The 18290-nt window shown below is 40.7% G+C and overlaps 1 protein-coding gene across 3 annotated transcripts in view; it reads right to left on the bottom strand.

Annotated features, from left to right (window-relative positions):
• The window catches only part of MGAT5 (alpha-1,6-mannosylglycoprotein 6-beta-N-acetylglucosaminyltransferase), a 422238-nt gene that overhangs the window by 54171 nt on the left and 349777 nt on the right, over window positions 1-18290 (bottom strand). For all 3 annotated transcript variants that reach the window (XM_029605357.1, XM_029605355.1, XM_029605356.1), the window contains one exon: window positions 5164-5310. In XM_029605357.1, coding sequence (XP_029461217.1) covers window positions 5164-5310 — 147 coding nt within the window. The remainder of the gene's footprint in view (window positions 1-5163; window positions 5311-18290) is intronic.

Below are 18290 nucleotides of genomic sequence, written 5' to 3'. Positions count from 1 at the left end.
CGTTCCCCTGAGATGACGTCATCCGTACCAGATATATAAGGTCTCAGAAATCGCTTAATAATCGAGTTAGCAAGGGTTACTCTACCTAAGCTGCTCTGCCTCTTCGGACTTACCAGGGGTACCCGCTCCTCGGGGGCCTCGCTCTCTTTGCTTTTTAGGTCACAGTCAGGAACCGGTACTCGCTCCTTGAGGGCCCATGTTCCCGGTCTGGTTGCTGAATACTTGTTCTGCCTGGAAGTCATCGCTGCCTACTATACCAGTGAGTTACCATCTCTCTCTCAGAGCTTTTCCTGGAACTAGGTACTCGCTCCTCGAGGGCCTAACTCATTCCTGAACTCGGCATACCCTGCCTACTCATTATATTCAGTTTCTCTACAGCTCAGTTATCCAGGATCGCTGTTCCAGTACCTGAGGAACTAAAGCCCTGCCGGGCACTTCCAACTCACAACTGCCACCTCTAGTGGTTCAATATACTGTTTAATAAAAGAACTAGTATGTCTGTCTCCATACTCTGAGCCTAACCGGTTGTCCCTCTCGGGATCTTCCCCCTGGGACGTGGTCATCTGCCATCGGCCCAAGGATCCACCCACAACTACCTCAAACACCAACACTCCTACACCTTAGATCTGCACCTCCCTGAAGTATCCCGACAAACAGACGAACAAACCCCTAACGTCAACCGCCACTCATGCAACAACTCCCGACATTACTTCTCACCAGATGCTTGAACATCTCACATGAGAGAGCGCCATCTGAGCAACAACCCTCCCAACCTCAGAGTCACAACACACACTTAAAATGGCCCGTCCGACTCTTTCAAAGACCCTCAACAACCTCTGAACCCACCTCTGAAGTGAGACCCACACACCAGCAACTCCATTCACACACCTTCGAATCCAGAGGGATAGGCACAACCCGCAGAACTCCCACACTTGACAAAATACTACTTAAGAGCTCGACCTGACAGCCAAACCCTTCAGAAACACGCGCTGAACATCAACCTTACATCATAATCTCAATCTAACCCAAGAGATCTTACACAATCAACATGCAACTACTCAACAAAACTATGATGTACCACGAGACCTCAAAACTCCCATCAATGAAACAACAGAACCTAATAAATATATCCATCAATGACATCTAAAATACTTCATTTACCTTTCCTTCATACTCATAAACACTCAATCTATAACCAAAAAAATCATGCTAATAACAGACATGCTGCAAGATCAAAAACCTGATTTCATTGTAACAGAAACATGGCTCAAAATTATAGACAATGTAATAACTAACCAACTAGCAAATAGCACATACGACATATTCTCAATTACCAGATTATACCGCAAAGGCGGTGGAATTATGCTAATAGTCAAAAAATACCTTGCTATGAAACTAGTCCCTAATTCAATGGCCAAACAATACGAAATAGCCCTATTCAATTCCACAAAGCTCCAAATAATACTGATCTATTGCTCCCCCAAACTACTAGAGAACAACATCTTTCCATTAATCGAATTCCTCACCTCTACCATCAAAAACAAGAAACCCACAATCATATTAAGAGATCTTAACCTCCACGCCGACGAAACCCCCCCTTCCCACCACACTCAATCCCTGATGGATATACTAACTGCACTCAACTTCATGCAACTAATAAACAAATCAACACACAAGGCAGGACTCACAATAGATCCGATATTCACCAATGATAAATTTCAAGCAAACCCCACAGTAAATTGCACGCCAGTACCATGGTCCGACCACTTTCTCATAAATTGCAAGACAAAAGTTGTATCCACCTCCTCCCAAGAACCCAACAAACCATACTCCTTCAAATACAGACCTCCATTCCCCCTTGAACCACTGCAACAAGAATTGGGAAACAACTAAAGGACATAGATATTACCACCATAAACAACGCAACACGTTCATGGCAAAAAATTACCACAAATATAGCCAACAACTTAAACCCTGAAAGAACAAAAAAGATTAATATCAAAAGAAAGAATGATAATCCTTGGTTCAACAAAGATCTAAGAAACGCCAAATGAACACTCAGAAAAAAGGAAAAAGATTGGCGCAAAAACAAATGCCCCTTGACACTAGCCAGATATCGAACCTACCTTGCAATCTACAAAAACCTGATAAAGCAGAGAGACTACTACAGCAAAAAAATTCAAAACCACTCAAACAACCCAAAAACTCTGTTTAACATAGTAAAAAACCTAACCTCAGACAAGAGCAATGCTATCAACCATACAGACAAAAACCTAAGCCAGGATCTAGCAATCTTCTTCAAAAACAAAATATGTAAAATTACGGAAAACAATCAAAACTCCCACAAATTTCATACAACCAAACACCACCAAAATTTCTCCATGGTCATCATTTGAAACTATATCATCCATCGAAGCTGAAAATCTAATCAAATCTCTAAAACCAGCAAGCCGCAATTTTGATAAAATACCAACACGAACCCTAAAAGAGCTATCCCATACCATCGCACCATCACTACAATCATTAACAAATCACTCGAAGAAGGCGAACTCCCTGACAACCTCAAGATGGCAACAATCAAACCCATCATTAAAAAAAAAAAAAAAAAAAAAAAAAAAGAACTTGGACCCCACTGAACTCAATAACTACCGCCCCCATCTCAAACTTACCATTCCTGGCCAAACAAACAGAAAAGACAGTCCTGAAACAACTGATTGAACATCTAGATATAAACAACATTCTATACCCCACACAACATGGATTCCGCAAATACCACAGCACAGAAACACTACTTCTCAACCTATCCAACACAATACTAAAAGGTTTCAACAATGGACAAAATACATCCTCATTCTACTGGACCTATCAGAAGCCTTTGATACGGTCGACCATCAAACACTGCTCCTCAGGCCTAACCGAAAAGACTCTAAACTGGTTCAATTCATTTCTTCAAAACAGATCATTTCAAGTAAACATTAACAATTCCATATCAGAACTAATCCCACTCGAAACCAGAGTACCACAAGGGACAGCCCTATCTGCCACACTTTTCAACATCTACTTACTCCCCTTATGTCACCTACTTTCAAACCTCAACATCACGTACTATATGTATGCAGACGACATTCAACTACTCATGCCCGTATCGAACACCATAGAAAATGCTCTCAAACTAGCCGACAAACATCTCAATATAATAAAAAATACTCTAAACCACATGAATCTATGCCTTAACATGGAAAAGACTGAATGTATTCTGCCTAAAAGAAAAAGCCATCTTACACAACCCAAAAACACAATACAAATTGACAAAACCATGATCAAAATAAATGAAAACGTAAAAGACCTGGGGATTTGGCTCGACACTGAAATGAACTTCAAAAAACATAACCATGAAAACCAAAGAAGGATTTTACAAGCTCTCAATACTGAAGAGACTAAAACCGCTCCTAAACCAACCACAATTCAGAACTATTCTTCAACCCCTTATATTCACAACCTTCGACTACTGCAATTCACTAATAGGCCTTCCCAAATCTTGCACTCGCCCCCTTCAGTTACTACAGAACACCACAGCAAGAATACTCACCAATCACAAAAGATCAGAACACATTACCTCAATACTAAAGGAACTACACTGGCTGCCCAGAGCGAAACGAGTAGAATACAAATTACTCACCATAATACACAAAACCATAAACAATGAAAAAAAATGCTTAAATTCTATATTCCAGAAGCATTTACCACAGCGCAACACCAGATCTACCAATAAAGCTCTGCTCGCCATACCATCAGTAACAACGGCTAACCTTACAACAACTAGAGATAGAGCGGCCTCTATAGAAGGACCTCGCCTTTGGAACTCTCCACCCGAAAAACTCAGGCTACAAAATGACTCAAAACTATTCAAAAAACAACTAAAAACATTCCTATTTAAACAAACTTACAAAGATGGCATAGGTTAACACCACCAACAACCAATATTAATACCATGTCAAGAAACCATTGCAATGTAAATACCCAGACGAATAAATTTGACCCTTGCTCTTCAGTGGCATTCAATTTCCTAATCTGCCAGTAAAGTTAAACTTTCAATAATTTACCCCGACTGCTAACAAATATAAATATATCCAATCTACCCTTGCAAATTGATATATCCCTATGTTAATTAATAAATTTAAATTCTTAACTAGTGGACCTGTTTAACTGTTAGGTAACGGACCTATTATAACAGTTATGATACGCATTGTATAAAGTTGCTTTACCTATTTATTTCTGTTACTGTATTCATTCTCGTAGCTGTATTTGTTATGAAAATCATTATTATACCTAACTTCTCTTTCATTGTAACGAGTTATTATGAAAATAATTGTTATATCATTGTTATATCTAACTTATCTTTCATTGTAATGAGTTGTTATATCTGTAAACCAGAGTGAAGGCATGTACCAAACTTCGGTATATAAAAACACACAAATAAAAGAAAGAAAGAAATAATTTTTCCCTTAGACACAGAATGGGAGAAAAGCTTTAGTAAATCAGGCCTTTAGTTAGCTACATATGTTTATCCAGCTAACTTTAGGACTGCTCTTCGGCTGTGTGGACAAATATGCTTAATATGGAACGCTTCATGTTTTGATAAAGTCATAACATGAGAAAATACCTAGTGCTTAGCAATAATAAGCACATTAGATTGGCAACATCTTTCAACCTCGGGGAAGATGGGATTCAGTGATATATTAGAGAGTAAGAGAGGACAACACCAGTCCTTGAGAGCTGCACAGGACTGTTTTTTTTCAGGCTACTCACAAGGAACTTTCATGAGATGTGTATGCACACATTTAATCTAAACACTAAATTTGCACATATTGGTCCTTCTGAAAACTAAGCTTGTTTTCAGCCTTCAAGGACCAGATAGCTACCCGTCACCAGCTGTTGTCACAAAGGAAAGAAGTGCATGAGCTATCTTTTAAAAATTATATAATTTAGTAAATGATTAAACTAAAGGGCTAATGACAGTGCTTGCACAAAAAAAGGCAATGATACCTTACGACAATTGTTAGGTTAAACTGCAAGCAAATAATAAACCAAGATCCTCATTACAGATGAAGAAATATTAAGCTCCAGTAGCAGAAATGTCTGTGCCATTGATACAGTGCTCACCTCACGGAGGGTTGGTTTGCCTTTAAAAAACTCTGCATTTTTGCTGCTTTTGGGTGGATTAAATTTGGGATTCAGAAATGCACAGCCATTAGCAATAGCTTCCAGGGGTGCCGGTCCTTCATATGGAAAACCAAGACCAACGAACAACTGCAAGATAAAACAAACAAAAACAAAAAAAAAAAGACAGAAGCCATTAGTGTTTTCACTTTCAAAAATATACTAGAAATGTTCTAAGAGTAAAATCTGAAGCAAATATCAAAAAGATAAAAACAGCATTTCCTCCATGTGTTATGTAGGGGTCCTTACCTTGCAACCTGCCTGATGCAGGAGAGGAGCTACAGTGCAGACCAGAACAGGAGGGCAGAAGCAGCAGCAGCAGCTCTGTGGTGCGGATCACAGTGGGAGGGGATGGGGGGGGGGGGGGGGCACGTTTGCGTTGCTGATTAGAGTAGGGCCAGGTATGGCGGCTCTGTGCCACTGGTTACATTAGGATCGGGAAGTGGCAGCTCTGTGGGATCAGATCAAGAGTGTGGAGCAGCGGCTGTGTTCTGTGATTTAGGGAAGAAGGCCTTCCGCTTTGGGATCTATATGCACACCCGAGAGTTACAGAGAGGATAGGGAAGGGCGGAGGTGGGGAAGAAAAGATGAGGAAAAGTAGAGGATGGGGAGGATGGGGAGGATAAAGAAAAGAGAAGGAGGGACAGGAGGGGAAAGACAGCCAGGTGAGCAAGGACAGAGAGAATGGGGATGCTACCGAGCATTTTCTGGTGCACATAAGAACGGCAGAACTTTCTGGTGCGGGTGCCCTTTAACTTTGCTTAGATGGCATAAGGCAGGCTGAAGGAATCTAGAAGAGACCCTTTTGATGGTGGAAGCAGGGTAGGTCTCTGGCAGTTTTGAAAACCTTTACCTTGGTGGTAGCTTCCACCTGCACATCAGGAGTACATTGCCCATCTGAAATGTTTCACGCACAAGTCCCAGAACAGGCTGAGGGAAACCCTCCGCAAACCTCAAAGTGAGCATAATGCCAACATTTCCCAGGTTTCCTCATGAGCCTAAGCGCGGGAGCACACGGCTGGCGAGGATCTCATGGTGAGAATGCTCCCTGAAATTTAGTTTGATGCCAAAGGAATCCGTGCGCTGCAAAAAGTTTGGAAATCACTGCTTTAAATAAACAAACACTCTCACATAGCACTTAAAAAAGGGAGTAAAATCCTATCATCCGTCACTAGTTTGCTAAAAAAAAAATATATATATATATATTCCAGAAACTTTATCCTGGTTGTTTGTAATGCCAGTAAAGACATGCTCTGCACTCCCTTAGTCTGCTTTCTCCACCCTCCTAAAATATTGGAATGTGCTGAAAAACAGGTTTAACAATCTTTCTGTAGAGGACTGGCCTGAAAGCCGAGGGAAAAGCTGTTTAGATTAAGTCCTCTTTTTTTTTTTTCCTGCATGAAACCAGGGAAACAAACAGCCCCTTTCAGTTATGGTCTGAAAAGGGCGGGGTGTCTGACAGCATTTCAAACAAATTGTTAGAATCCTCTGCCAGACTAGAAGGTACAAACCTTACATACAAGTCACATCACGGAGAAACTATGCCATGTCACTTTCTCCCTGACCAGTTCGGCATAGGTGTCAATTGGGGGGGGGGGGGGCGGGTGGAAGAATTGTATTCCTATGATGAAGCAAAAGGACACGATCTCCTCTATTCAAAACAGTAGGTGGCAGCAAACTTCAATTTAATGGATACTTCCCTAGCCATCAGCACCTCTGCAGTGATAAAATCTACCATACAGCTCTTTCCTCTGAGAACTGCATGTCATAGCACAACCTGCCTCTGAATAACACCCAACTAGAGAAAAAGATTATGTCGGACGGCTAGAAACATGATGATCTTAAATTATACACTGAATTTCTTTTTCTAATCCAGGCACAAAGAAATTTACCTCCTGAACGAGCTAGCCAGTCCTATCTATTTTATTGAAAGATAATTTATGCCAAAATGAGTGGAAAGCTCCGATACGAAATATGCTTTTCCACCATAGGTTTCTGACCAATACTATAACTTGCTCGCAAGTCCAATGTTCAGTAAGGCCAGCTCCTGAGTCGCATGACAAGTACGTTAGGGAATTATAGCCCAGTAAGAAAGAAACTACCTGTAGCAAATTATTCTCTATTAATGTGCCCTTTTCTAGTACAAGTGCATAGGCTATTACAGCTGGTAGGAGGATTCCCAGTTTCCAGTCCCAATCAGTAGCAATATTTTCTGTGGATAACCTTGGGATTCAATGCTTAGTACGTTGGAACCAAACTCAAGCCCTCCACAGTATTAAAAATAACAGTATTGCCCTATTAAAAATAACAGTATTGCACTGTTATTTTTAATCCTTTAAAACAGACACTTTTGGAAAGTTCACAGATTCCGGTAAAAACCAATAATGGATAAATCATATATCAAATTCCTCTGTTCTGAATGTAACCCCTGCTCCGATGATTCAGCACTAGGCCATGAGCTCCTAGATACAGGAGCTCATGGCCTAGAGCTGGTCCCTTGACTTTCTGGGGTACCTGCACAGAGGGGAAAAAAAGGTAATTCTTGAAGGCCCTTAGAGGTTTTCCTCAATGGGGCTCTTCTGTTGATCAGCCCAGTCAAAAGCAAAAAAACCCCAAAAACAAGCAAACAAAAAAACAAACAAAAAAATCATCATACAGACTCCAAAACAGTTAAAAATAAACAAACACTTTTCTGGCATTGATGGCTGGTAAAACAAAGTGTGGCAGGCTACTGTAGACCAGGTTCCTGCCCCCATGAGCTTGTCATGTGTGTTGGAGCCTTACAATGTAGACTGAGTTAGGTCTGTATCTGAGTGATGTGTTTTGGACCTGTCAAAAAGGGGTTTTCAGCTTTGCAGAGACTGCAAGCTGCAGCAGCCCAGATGAAGGAATATAAAAATACATCAAAGCCCCTGTCTGTTCTCCTGTGAATGCAAATGTTCTGTAAGAATCAGCATCCAACATTCACAGGGCTATACTGTTTAACTTGCCCAGAGAACAGCACTACATAGCCAAAGGAATTCTGGAAGACTATTTAAGGTAGAAAAGGCACAATTTGGCTCTGTGTGTGCGGGGCAGGGATGGCCACGAGCAGGAGAAAGGAAGAGAGGAATGCATTTGGCAGCCCTGCAATCAGTTCTCCTGAAGAGCTAATTATCAACAGGGAGAGACAGATGTCTGTGCTCTGAAGAAAGAGAGACAGCGGTTTTTGCTTCATAGCCGAGCTACATGTAAAATCCTAACAAGGGACAGAGGGGCCAGGAGCTGATAGACTTCCTTTCCAAAGATATCCAGGCCCAGGAGCACATGGCTGATCACCCTCCTAAGAGACTGAGTTAAGAAATCTAAATTTTGCAGATAGCATTTTAATCGAGGACAGGGAAGTTTTATTTCCTTGCCTTTTGTCCCCAAATTTAGTATCTCATCTTAATCACTTTAGCCTTTCAGCTAAAGTCAAGTATAAACCCCTTGCTGGTAGGTACATTTGCACAAAATAGGGCTGAGAAGGAGAAACTGGTGGAGCGTGATCTTTCTATACGAGATTGAAATCAAGCCAGCTTTCTGTTTAGTACCAAGTAAACCATTTGGGGAAGAACCCCAGGAGAGAGACACCTTTCAAATACTGCAGTGCTCATCTATTGGTTTGTCATTTAGCCAGCTCTACCATCAAAAGGCAGTTCTTCATTTTTGTGATTGGTTTTTTCCCCACACAATTTTGTATTTGGGACAGGGTGCACCCTTTATGAACTGGTGATTTTGGAGTGGATCTATTTCCCCAACATTCTTTTGAGTACTCAGGGGTAAAGACAATTTTTGAAAGCTATATATTTTCACTACCTTTTTCCCTTCCCACCTTTCTCTATTAACATTCCCTAATTTTTTTCTTTTAATTATCCATATGAGTATGTTGATTGCCCTGGCTAACAGGGCATACCCATGGTTATTTTTGCATTGCTTGATTTGAAATAAGAAAACTGCAAGTTTATATTATACTTCACTACTGAACTTTTCCCATTTAATGTTCTGGTTGGATTTACTGGCTACTTACACAATACTATGAAAAGGGTTAATTATTGTTTTATTCTGGTGTGATAATTTTATCTGGTTTGTAGTGCCACAAGTGAGATGTTGTTTGGGAAGGACACAGAATTGTGGTATCAGGGTGACCGGGACCCTGTCTCGTCCGCTACTCAGGCTACGAACCCGAAGATAAATCATACTAGTAAATATATCATCTCATGTGGTACTCCCCACTCAAAGCATAGGGGGTAGTCATGGTCTGGACTGGGGGGGTGGGGGGGCACATGACGTCCAAAGCAGTGATGCACTAATGGCTAGTAAAACAAAACTCAGACAAACATCAGTCACTTTCAGCAGCAACAATTGCTATCCCAACCAGGTCAGCTCTTGGGACAGGAATCATCCTCCCTGTAGTTCCTCGCGAGTATCTGGTTTGAAGGCCGCTCTCCTCCTGTATTACAATATCTTTTATCATTTTGGTGAGGTCCAGATTGGAAAAAAGTCAGCTAGAAGCTGACTAGAAGCCCTTTTTTCCAAAACTCCCTTCTCAGTAAGCACATCTCCAAACTTCTCTCAAGACAAATGGAGAATGTCTGCTTTCTGATAACTTCTTTTCTTCAAATCCCTTAGGGGTCTTCCTGTTGCAACCCTTTTCCTTACTGGAAGTACTGGGTACATCTCCATCCCTTGGGTATCTGTCCCCTTCAAGGGACAAGAATTCTTTGCTCCAGATTCTCCTCAGTTGTGAGAAGATCAGATACTTGGAAATTTCCCTTTGAAAGGAAAGATCCCAAATCGAGGCACTCTGAGGGAGGTGGCACCTTCAGACTGTGGTAGGCAGGCTGACTGCTCCAAGAATCTACTCTAAAAACTCTCTGCATCGCCTAGGTGAGGAGCATCACTTCTTAATAATCTCACTAGCAGGGGGCACGGCCTGTTCGGACCATTGTGCCGTAAGACTAAGGGCAGATTTGGGGGTCCCCCTTACATGAAAGAAAGCTTAGTTAATGCATTGGTTGTGAAACAGCAGTGGTTTCATCAGAATCCTTCGTGAACTATGCAATGTAGACCTAAACATTGCAATAATTGTTAATGAGCTGTGAAGCAGTTTGGGAAAGTAACATGCATGAGACTCGGTGGGAGGGAGAACTCTTCTCTTTCTCACAGGTTTACAATTACCTTTATGACACACTACTTCAGACTAATCTCAAACATCTAATGCTACAATAATGTCACAATAGAGAGAACGGGAAAGAAAAGGCATTCTGAGCATTAAAGTGCTGGTTAGGAGCTCCGGATTTTGGGTAGACTCAGATCAGTTTAAATCCTAGGGATGGCTGCCAAGCAGTAGGTATTTAATTCCACAAGGAACGATGAAGATAACAGAATATACATAATAAAATTAAAATAAGAAGTCTTCATGGGGAGGCCTTGCCTCCTAGAATGCCCAATAATAAGGTGGGGAAATGGGGGAAGAGTGCCTTTATATGTACACAAATAAACCCTTCAAAACACAGTGTGCTAGAGACTGGAGAGCACAAATTTCATTTCTCGATGTGTAGCCAAGCCTCAAAGATGCCTTGCGTTTTATGCCACTCTCTACAAAGATCTTTTCCCAGAATATCAACAGGCTTTGTGCCACCAGTCAACAACTTCTTCCAACTCCTCATTTACTTCAATGAGAATTCTGAAATGATTTTTCAATTTAGCAGGCTCAAAAAAAAAATCTGCCAAGTTGAAATGTCTGTGCAGGTATATAGAGCTAAAATACATAACTACAGAGCTGTGCAGAAAGAGAACAATAACTTTCTTTCAAAATCTGCACTTTGTTGTTAAAGGTAGAGTGCATTGGTCCGATTGTTTTATTTTCTTGTATTTTAAACCCTTTTACCTTGAACGCCATTTTCCCCATCTCCTCTGCTTTGAATTATGAATGTTCTTTTATGTAGACTGCTTAGATCTCCCAAAATTTTTGTATAGGCGGTATACAAAAGATTTTAAATAAATAAAATAAATAAATGTACTGCTGCTACCGTATGGCTGAGAACAATCATTACGTCTCTGGCTGATGACTGATCCATGTTCATCACATTGTAGACCAGGGACATGAGTGTGTGTTTGTGTGCTCTATTGGAAGGCAAGCTCTCTCCTGAAGAGAATCTATCAGGTTCCAGTGAATTGTATTTTTGGAAGGGAATTAGAGAAGGCTTCTTGAAATTCAGTCGAAATCCCGATTGAAGCAATTGTATTTATTTTTTTCAGGGAGGTTAAACACACCTCTCTGGGAATTAACTGTCACAAGCCAATCAGGTATGAGAAGACTGATGCCTTGAAATTGCAGATTTATTATTATTATTATTATTATTATTATTACTATTATTGCTAGGCATTTGGAGAATATCTTCTATGTTGCTGAAGAGCCAAAGGGGAGCCTTCTAACAGTGGGAGAAATCCACTATGAAGCATGGGTAATGCCAGTGGGTGGGATGGATGGGAATAGCATAAGCATCCTTCATATCTAGAGTGAGCATCCACTTGCCTGTGGATAAAAGGAAGAATTGTGTGGAGTTAATTTTGATTTTCTCCCAGGTTATATGCTTGTTCAGGCTTCTTAAATCCAGGATGGGTCTCAATCCCTTGCATGTTTGGGGGATAAGGAAGTAATGGGAGTAGAACCCCTGGCCATGCTGATGCTAAGGAACAGGTTTATCTCCCACTGTTTGAGGAGGGACTCCACTTCCAGGCAGAGTTGCGCTGATTGAGAAAGATCCAGCTTGAAGGCTGAGGAATGTAGCAGCATTAAAAGCCAGAGAAATGCAAGTGGTATCCAAAATCCACAATCTTGAAAACCCAGCAGTCCTTGGTAATCTTGATCCATTCCTCTAGGAAGTTTTAGAATTCTCCCTCCTACTCGAGGATTGTTGCTGCGTTCAAAGTGTGGTGAATAACTTGGTCCAGGCTTGGGCTGGACTTGTGAGCATTCAATGCCATCTAGTGCATGCTAGTTAACTACTGCTGCTGCTGTGAACATAGAGGCTGTATAAGGTATCTTTGAAAATTCTGGAAATACTGTCTGAAATTGGCTCTGAAAATACTGTCTTTTAAAAGAGTAGTAAGGGCGCCTTGCAGAAGGCTGTTTCAGACTCGTCAACAAGAACTGGACCGCACTATGTTGTTTTCTCGGCAACTTGTGTGAACATCGTCACAGAGGCTACTGGTTCTCAACCAGGCCATGCAATGTGCTCTGATGGATGCTGTCGAGTTGTATGTTGAGGTGTTGAATGCCTCATAAATGGAGCGAATAAAATGGCCTATACATTCTTCAGCATCTAGGATGGCTGAGGGTAGGCAACTTCGCTGGGTGGAAGGAAAGGCTGACTGATTTTTGTGACTGGGTGACTAGAGAACTGGATCAAGGAAGAGCGTTGGATATGATCTACTTGGATTTCAACAAAGCTTTTTGATACGGTCCCGGCAAAGGAGGTTTGTAAATAAAATGAGAAGCTTGGGCGTGAGCGCCTAGGTAGTGGCATGGATTACAAACTGGCCGACCAATAGGAGACAGCGTGTAATGGTAAATGGAACCTACTCTGAAGAAAGAGCCATGTTAAACAGAGTGCCACAGGGATTGGTGTTGGGAACAGTTCTGTTCAATATGTTTGTGAGCGACATTGCAGAAGGAATAGAAGCTAAAATATGTGTTTGTGGATGATACTAAGATCTACAACAGAGTGGACAGCCTGAAGGAGTAGAAAGAATGTAGTTATTTAAGAAAGCTTGAAGAGTGGTCAAAGATTGGCAGCGGGGATTCAATGCCAAGAAGTATGGAGCCATGCATCTGGGAGAAGTCCATTAACTGCTATTTATTTTATTTAAAAACATTTCTATACAGTCTTTCGCAACAGGAGTTGACCAAAACGGTTTACAAATTTCAAAATAAAAATAGGAGATAACTACAAATTAAATTAAGTTAAAAAATTTAAAATAGAAAATATAGAAAATCATAAAATAAACAGAAAAATAGAAAGTTAAGGAAAAAAATACAATTTATAATTTTAAGCCCTAATTCTAACTGTAACTCCTCAAATTCTTTAAGTTAACTATGCTGAATCTTATACAAACAAGGGTATAGTCAGAAATAACTTAAAATTAGAGTAGGAACAAGGTTCCCAGAGTTTTTTCATAGAGTTTACATAGTATAATTGGCAGGGAATCGATAAGTATGTGAAATTTATGATTGTTGTATGTTCATTCCTTCTTGTCCTGCAAAAGCTTCTTTAAATAAATATGTTTTTACTGATTTTTTGAATTCTTTGTGACTGGTGATCTGTCTCAGAACGTTTGGAAGCAAATTCCAGAGTAAGGGACCCGCTATGGAAAAAGCTCTTTTCCTGGGTATGTTTAATCTTGCAAGCCTGATTGTGGGAACATCAAGTAAATTCTTACTAGCAGATCTGAGGCTTCTGGTTGGTTTATAGAGCCGCAAAACGGTGCATAACCAGGTCGAGTCAGGATCATATATCAGCGAGTGTATTAGTGATAATACTTTGTACTTAACTCGGAATTTAATTGGGAGCCAATGTAATTTGAACAGAATAGGTGTAATGTGTTGTCTCATTGGAGATCCTATCAATAAATGAGCTGCAGCATTTTGAATCTGCTGCAGAGGTTTCAAAGTGGAATCAGATAAACCTAAGTGAAGACTGTTACAATAATCTAATCCAGAGAAAATGAGAACAATAATCTAATCAAGTTGACTTAGGGAATGGCCTCTGATTGGCATCAGTTGCATAGGATCTTCTTGGTGTTTGGGTACTTACCAGATTCTTGTGGCCTGGTTTGGCCTGTTGGAAACAGGATGCTGGGCTTGATGGACCCTTGGTCTGACCCAGCATGACAATTTCTTATGTTCTTATGGGATGCAGTAATCCAAAAGATCTGTATGTGATGGAGGGTGAAAGACTGGTGTACACGGACCAAGAGAGGGATCCTGGGGTGATAGTGTCTGAGGATCCGAAGATGGTGAAGCAATATGACAAGGCAATAGCTAAAGCCAGAAGAATGCTGGGCTGCAGAGAGAGAAATAACCAGTAAGAAAAAGGAGGCGATAATGCCCTTGTACAGGTCCTTGGTGATGACTTATCTGGAGTATTGTGTTCCGTACTGGAGTCCGTATCTTAAAAAGGGCAGAGATAGGATGGAGATGGTGCAAAGAAGGGGGTCTGTATCAGAAGACTTATGAGGAGAGGCTGAAGGATTTGAATATGTATATGCTGGAAGAGAGGAGGTGCAGGGGAGATATAATACAGACATTCAGGTACCTGAAAGGTTTCAATGATGTATGGACTTTGAACCTTTACCACTGGAAAGAAAACAGAACTCTGGGGGTCATGAAATGAAATGAAACTCCAGGGAGGGATGACTCAGAACCACCATCAGGAAATATTTCTTCACAGAGAGGGTGGAGGACTGGAATGCCCTTTCGGAGGAGGAGGTGAAGATGAAAACAGCCAAAGAATTCAAAGGGGCATGGGATAGGCATTGTGGATCTCTACAGGCTAGAGAATGGAAATGAGTTAAGTGTGCAGGGTGGGTAACTTACTAGTACGGCGGTTACTATTCTTAGCAGAAAGCATGGAGATTAATACCCTTAACCAATATGCTTTGATGCTTTTAATGCAACTGCAATACTGCTTCCCACTTAGACCGCAGGGAGAAAAGAGGAATTGGATTCAGACAACAACCAACGGCCCGAACTTCCATGGTCTCGGATACTGATATTATTATTATTATTATTTATTTCTTTTGTATACCGACATTCGATCGAGATATCACATCGGTTTCCAGATAACAGGTTGAATAGAGCCGGAACTGCCCTATTTTTACATTGTAACAAGATAACAGTTGATTAAACAATTAATATAAGGAACATTGTAACATATGGATAAAATTAAAATTAAATATTAAATGTGGGTATATAGAAGTGGCATATAGCCTATATACAATATGTACAAGCATTAGGGAAAAAGCACAGAACTGCTTCTATGGACAAGTCCTAAAGGAAATGAAGAAATCGTGCAGAGGGATAACTTGCTGGTGCGGCGGTTGCTACCCTTAATCAATAAGCCTTAATACTATGATGCAACACCAACATTCCTCTCTGCTTCAATGGCAGGACAAAAAGGAAATTGAATTTAGACAGCAACCAACAAGGACCTCAACTTTTACGGTCTGGGGAACCGATTAGCATGAGGGTAACATCCACAGAGTAGCAGTTACTACCCTTAACAGAAGGCATTGGATTACAACCCTTAACCAATAAGCCTTGATGCTTTTGATGCAACTGCAACATTGCTCTCTGCTTCAAAGGAGGAGGGGGGTGGTGGAAGTAAAGAGGAATTTGGATTCAGAGACAACCAGCATGAGCCATGCCCCCCCCCTTTTTTTTTTTTTTTTTTTTAAATACTGATGCATAGACATTAAGGAAAAAACACTGGACTGCTTCTGTGGCCAAGTCCATTAGCAAAGCACGTTAAGCAGCATTGACCAATACATTTTATTTTTATTTATTTATTTAAGGCTTTTATATACCGACTTTCTTGATACAAATCAAATCAACTCTGTTTACATCGAACTAAGCAGTTAACCATAACCAATTAACAAAAGACAAAATTTGATGAAGCATAAAGTTACATTATAACAAGGGAGCAAAAACTGGGGATAGGAAATTAAAGGGGGGAAAACAGAGATAGTATACTATATACAGGTAGGGTGTGGGAGGGAGGCAAGGAGCCAATCTCGTTATGACATATTAGCGAGTCTTAGTGCTAGTTTAATTACAGTGGAGATGGGAACAGTTCTGAGTCATGCTATTGGACTAGGAACAGGGAAAGGCTCGACCGAAAAGCCATGTCTTGAGTTTCTTTTTTAAAAGTTAGGAGACAGGTTTCCTGCCTGAGATCCGGGGGCATGGAGTTCCAAATGGAGGGACCTATTGTTGAAAATGCCCCGTCTCTGATGTTTGAGTGGTGCACCGCTTTGATAGGGGGAACGTGTAAGGATCCTTTACAGGATTTACATGAGGGTAAATCTGCACAGTGCGGCAGATACTGCCAGGGAAGCTTGCTGGGCAGACTGGATGGACCATTGGTCCTTTTCTGCCGTTACTTCTATATTTCTATGGGGGCTGCGGAGGCAGCGAGGCATAGCTGAGAAAGAACTCCATTTGTTGCCACCAGATTATGTCTCCATACATCATGGCTAATTCAGCCTTGCTTATTGATGGAAACATTTTTGTTTTCACTACACTGAAGGGCTCCTTTAAGAACTACTGTCTGGCTGAATGACCAGATTTTTTTTTTCTCTACTTGGCAGTGACATTATCTTCATAAGCATGACTAGTATTCTCGTTATATCATCACCAAACGTGACATAGGTGGCTGCTGTAGGAATAAGGGTGCACAGGCAGGGTATGGGTTATCAACTAACTAAGGGAATGCAAGGGTTTAAGTATGCTTAAAGAACTGTTGAAAGAAGTGGCTAGCTTCTTTAGCTTAAAAATTCCGACAACAAAACCAATGAGGGAAATTTAATTATCTCATATAAGCATATCTGCAGGTGATTCTTCTTAGCAGTGGAGCAAAGACAAAAAATTCAAACACAAAACAAGGTGGCCATCCTCTCATGCTAAGGTGAAAGATTTCATTATGTTCACAACAAGAGATCTGCTACTCAGTGTGGTGAAATTAAGAAGCATTTTACTATCAAAAAATTCATGGCTACAGCATTATCATCACAAAAACAGCATTAAGGAAAATGTTTAAGAAAATGTTCTCATTCAGCATATAACCTAGTAATTAGTTTTGAGACTGAAAACAAATTAGTCCCACCTGGTTTAGTTCTTCCCCCATCTTGGCTTCATTGTTTTATTGCAAATCCTCTTATTTGTTCTGTCTCATCTAACTGTCTTGTCTGGACTGTAAGCTCTTTAAAATGTGGTGTATACCTGTTAGCACTATACAAAGATTAATAATAATTCAACTCCTTACCATACTGCACAATTCTTCAAAGACAAAATAAAGAACCTAATGAATAACAACCTCACCGCAACATTCAAAGCATCAAGATACAAATCAAAGAATGCCCAAACTGGTCAAACTTCGATCCAGCCTCCACACTTGAAATCGAAACAATCATAAAAAAAAAACGAACCCAGCAAAGCACCCACTGGACAGCATCCCCATACATATGATCAAAGCCATAGAAACCACCATAACAGAAGCCATAACTAACATCATAAACCTATCACTCGCAGAAGGACACTACCCAGTCTGCCTAAAGTCTGCTATAATTAAGCCCATCCTAAACCTGGATCCAGAGAACTTACAAAACTACCGACCTATCTCAAACCTACCGTTCATCGCCAAAATCATTGAAAAAGTCGTGCACACCCAACTAACAGACCACCTCGAAATCAACAACTTACTATATCCCGCACAGTTTGGGTTCAGGAAACATCTCAACACTGAAACCCTATTTCTCTCCCTAAACGACACCGTTCTCAGAGGCTTCGATAACGGCCAAAGCTACTTACTAATCCTATTAGACCTGTAAGCTGCATTTGACACGGTAAACCACGCAATTCTCATTGAACGCCTAACTGAAATAGGGTTAACTGACAAAACCCTACTCTGGTTTTCATCCTACTTATCCAATAGAACCTACTAAGTTACAACCAACAACTTCTCTGAAAAAATACAACTAAGCACAGGAGTTCCCCAAGGCTCTGCCCTTTCCACAACCCTCTTCAACTTCTACCTACTCACAATCTGCCAGCTCCTAGCCAGCCTTAACATAACATACTTTCTGTATGCAGATGACATCCAAATACTTATCCTGATTCAAAACTCCCTGGACGAAACATACAAGAAAACAGCGACCTATCTCACAACAAACAAACAATTGTTAATCAAATTGAAACTCGTAATAAACATCGAAAAAACAGAGATAATAATTCTTGACAGAAAAACCAAACCAACACCCCCACCACC

Source organism: Rhinatrema bivittatum, chromosome 6 (genome assembly GCF_901001135.1).
Source record: "Rhinatrema bivittatum chromosome 6, aRhiBiv1.1, whole genome shotgun sequence".
Lineage (NCBI taxonomy): Eukaryota > Metazoa > Chordata > Amphibia > Gymnophiona > Rhinatrematidae > Rhinatrema > Rhinatrema bivittatum.
This window is presented reverse-complemented; position numbering and strand designations above follow the sequence as displayed.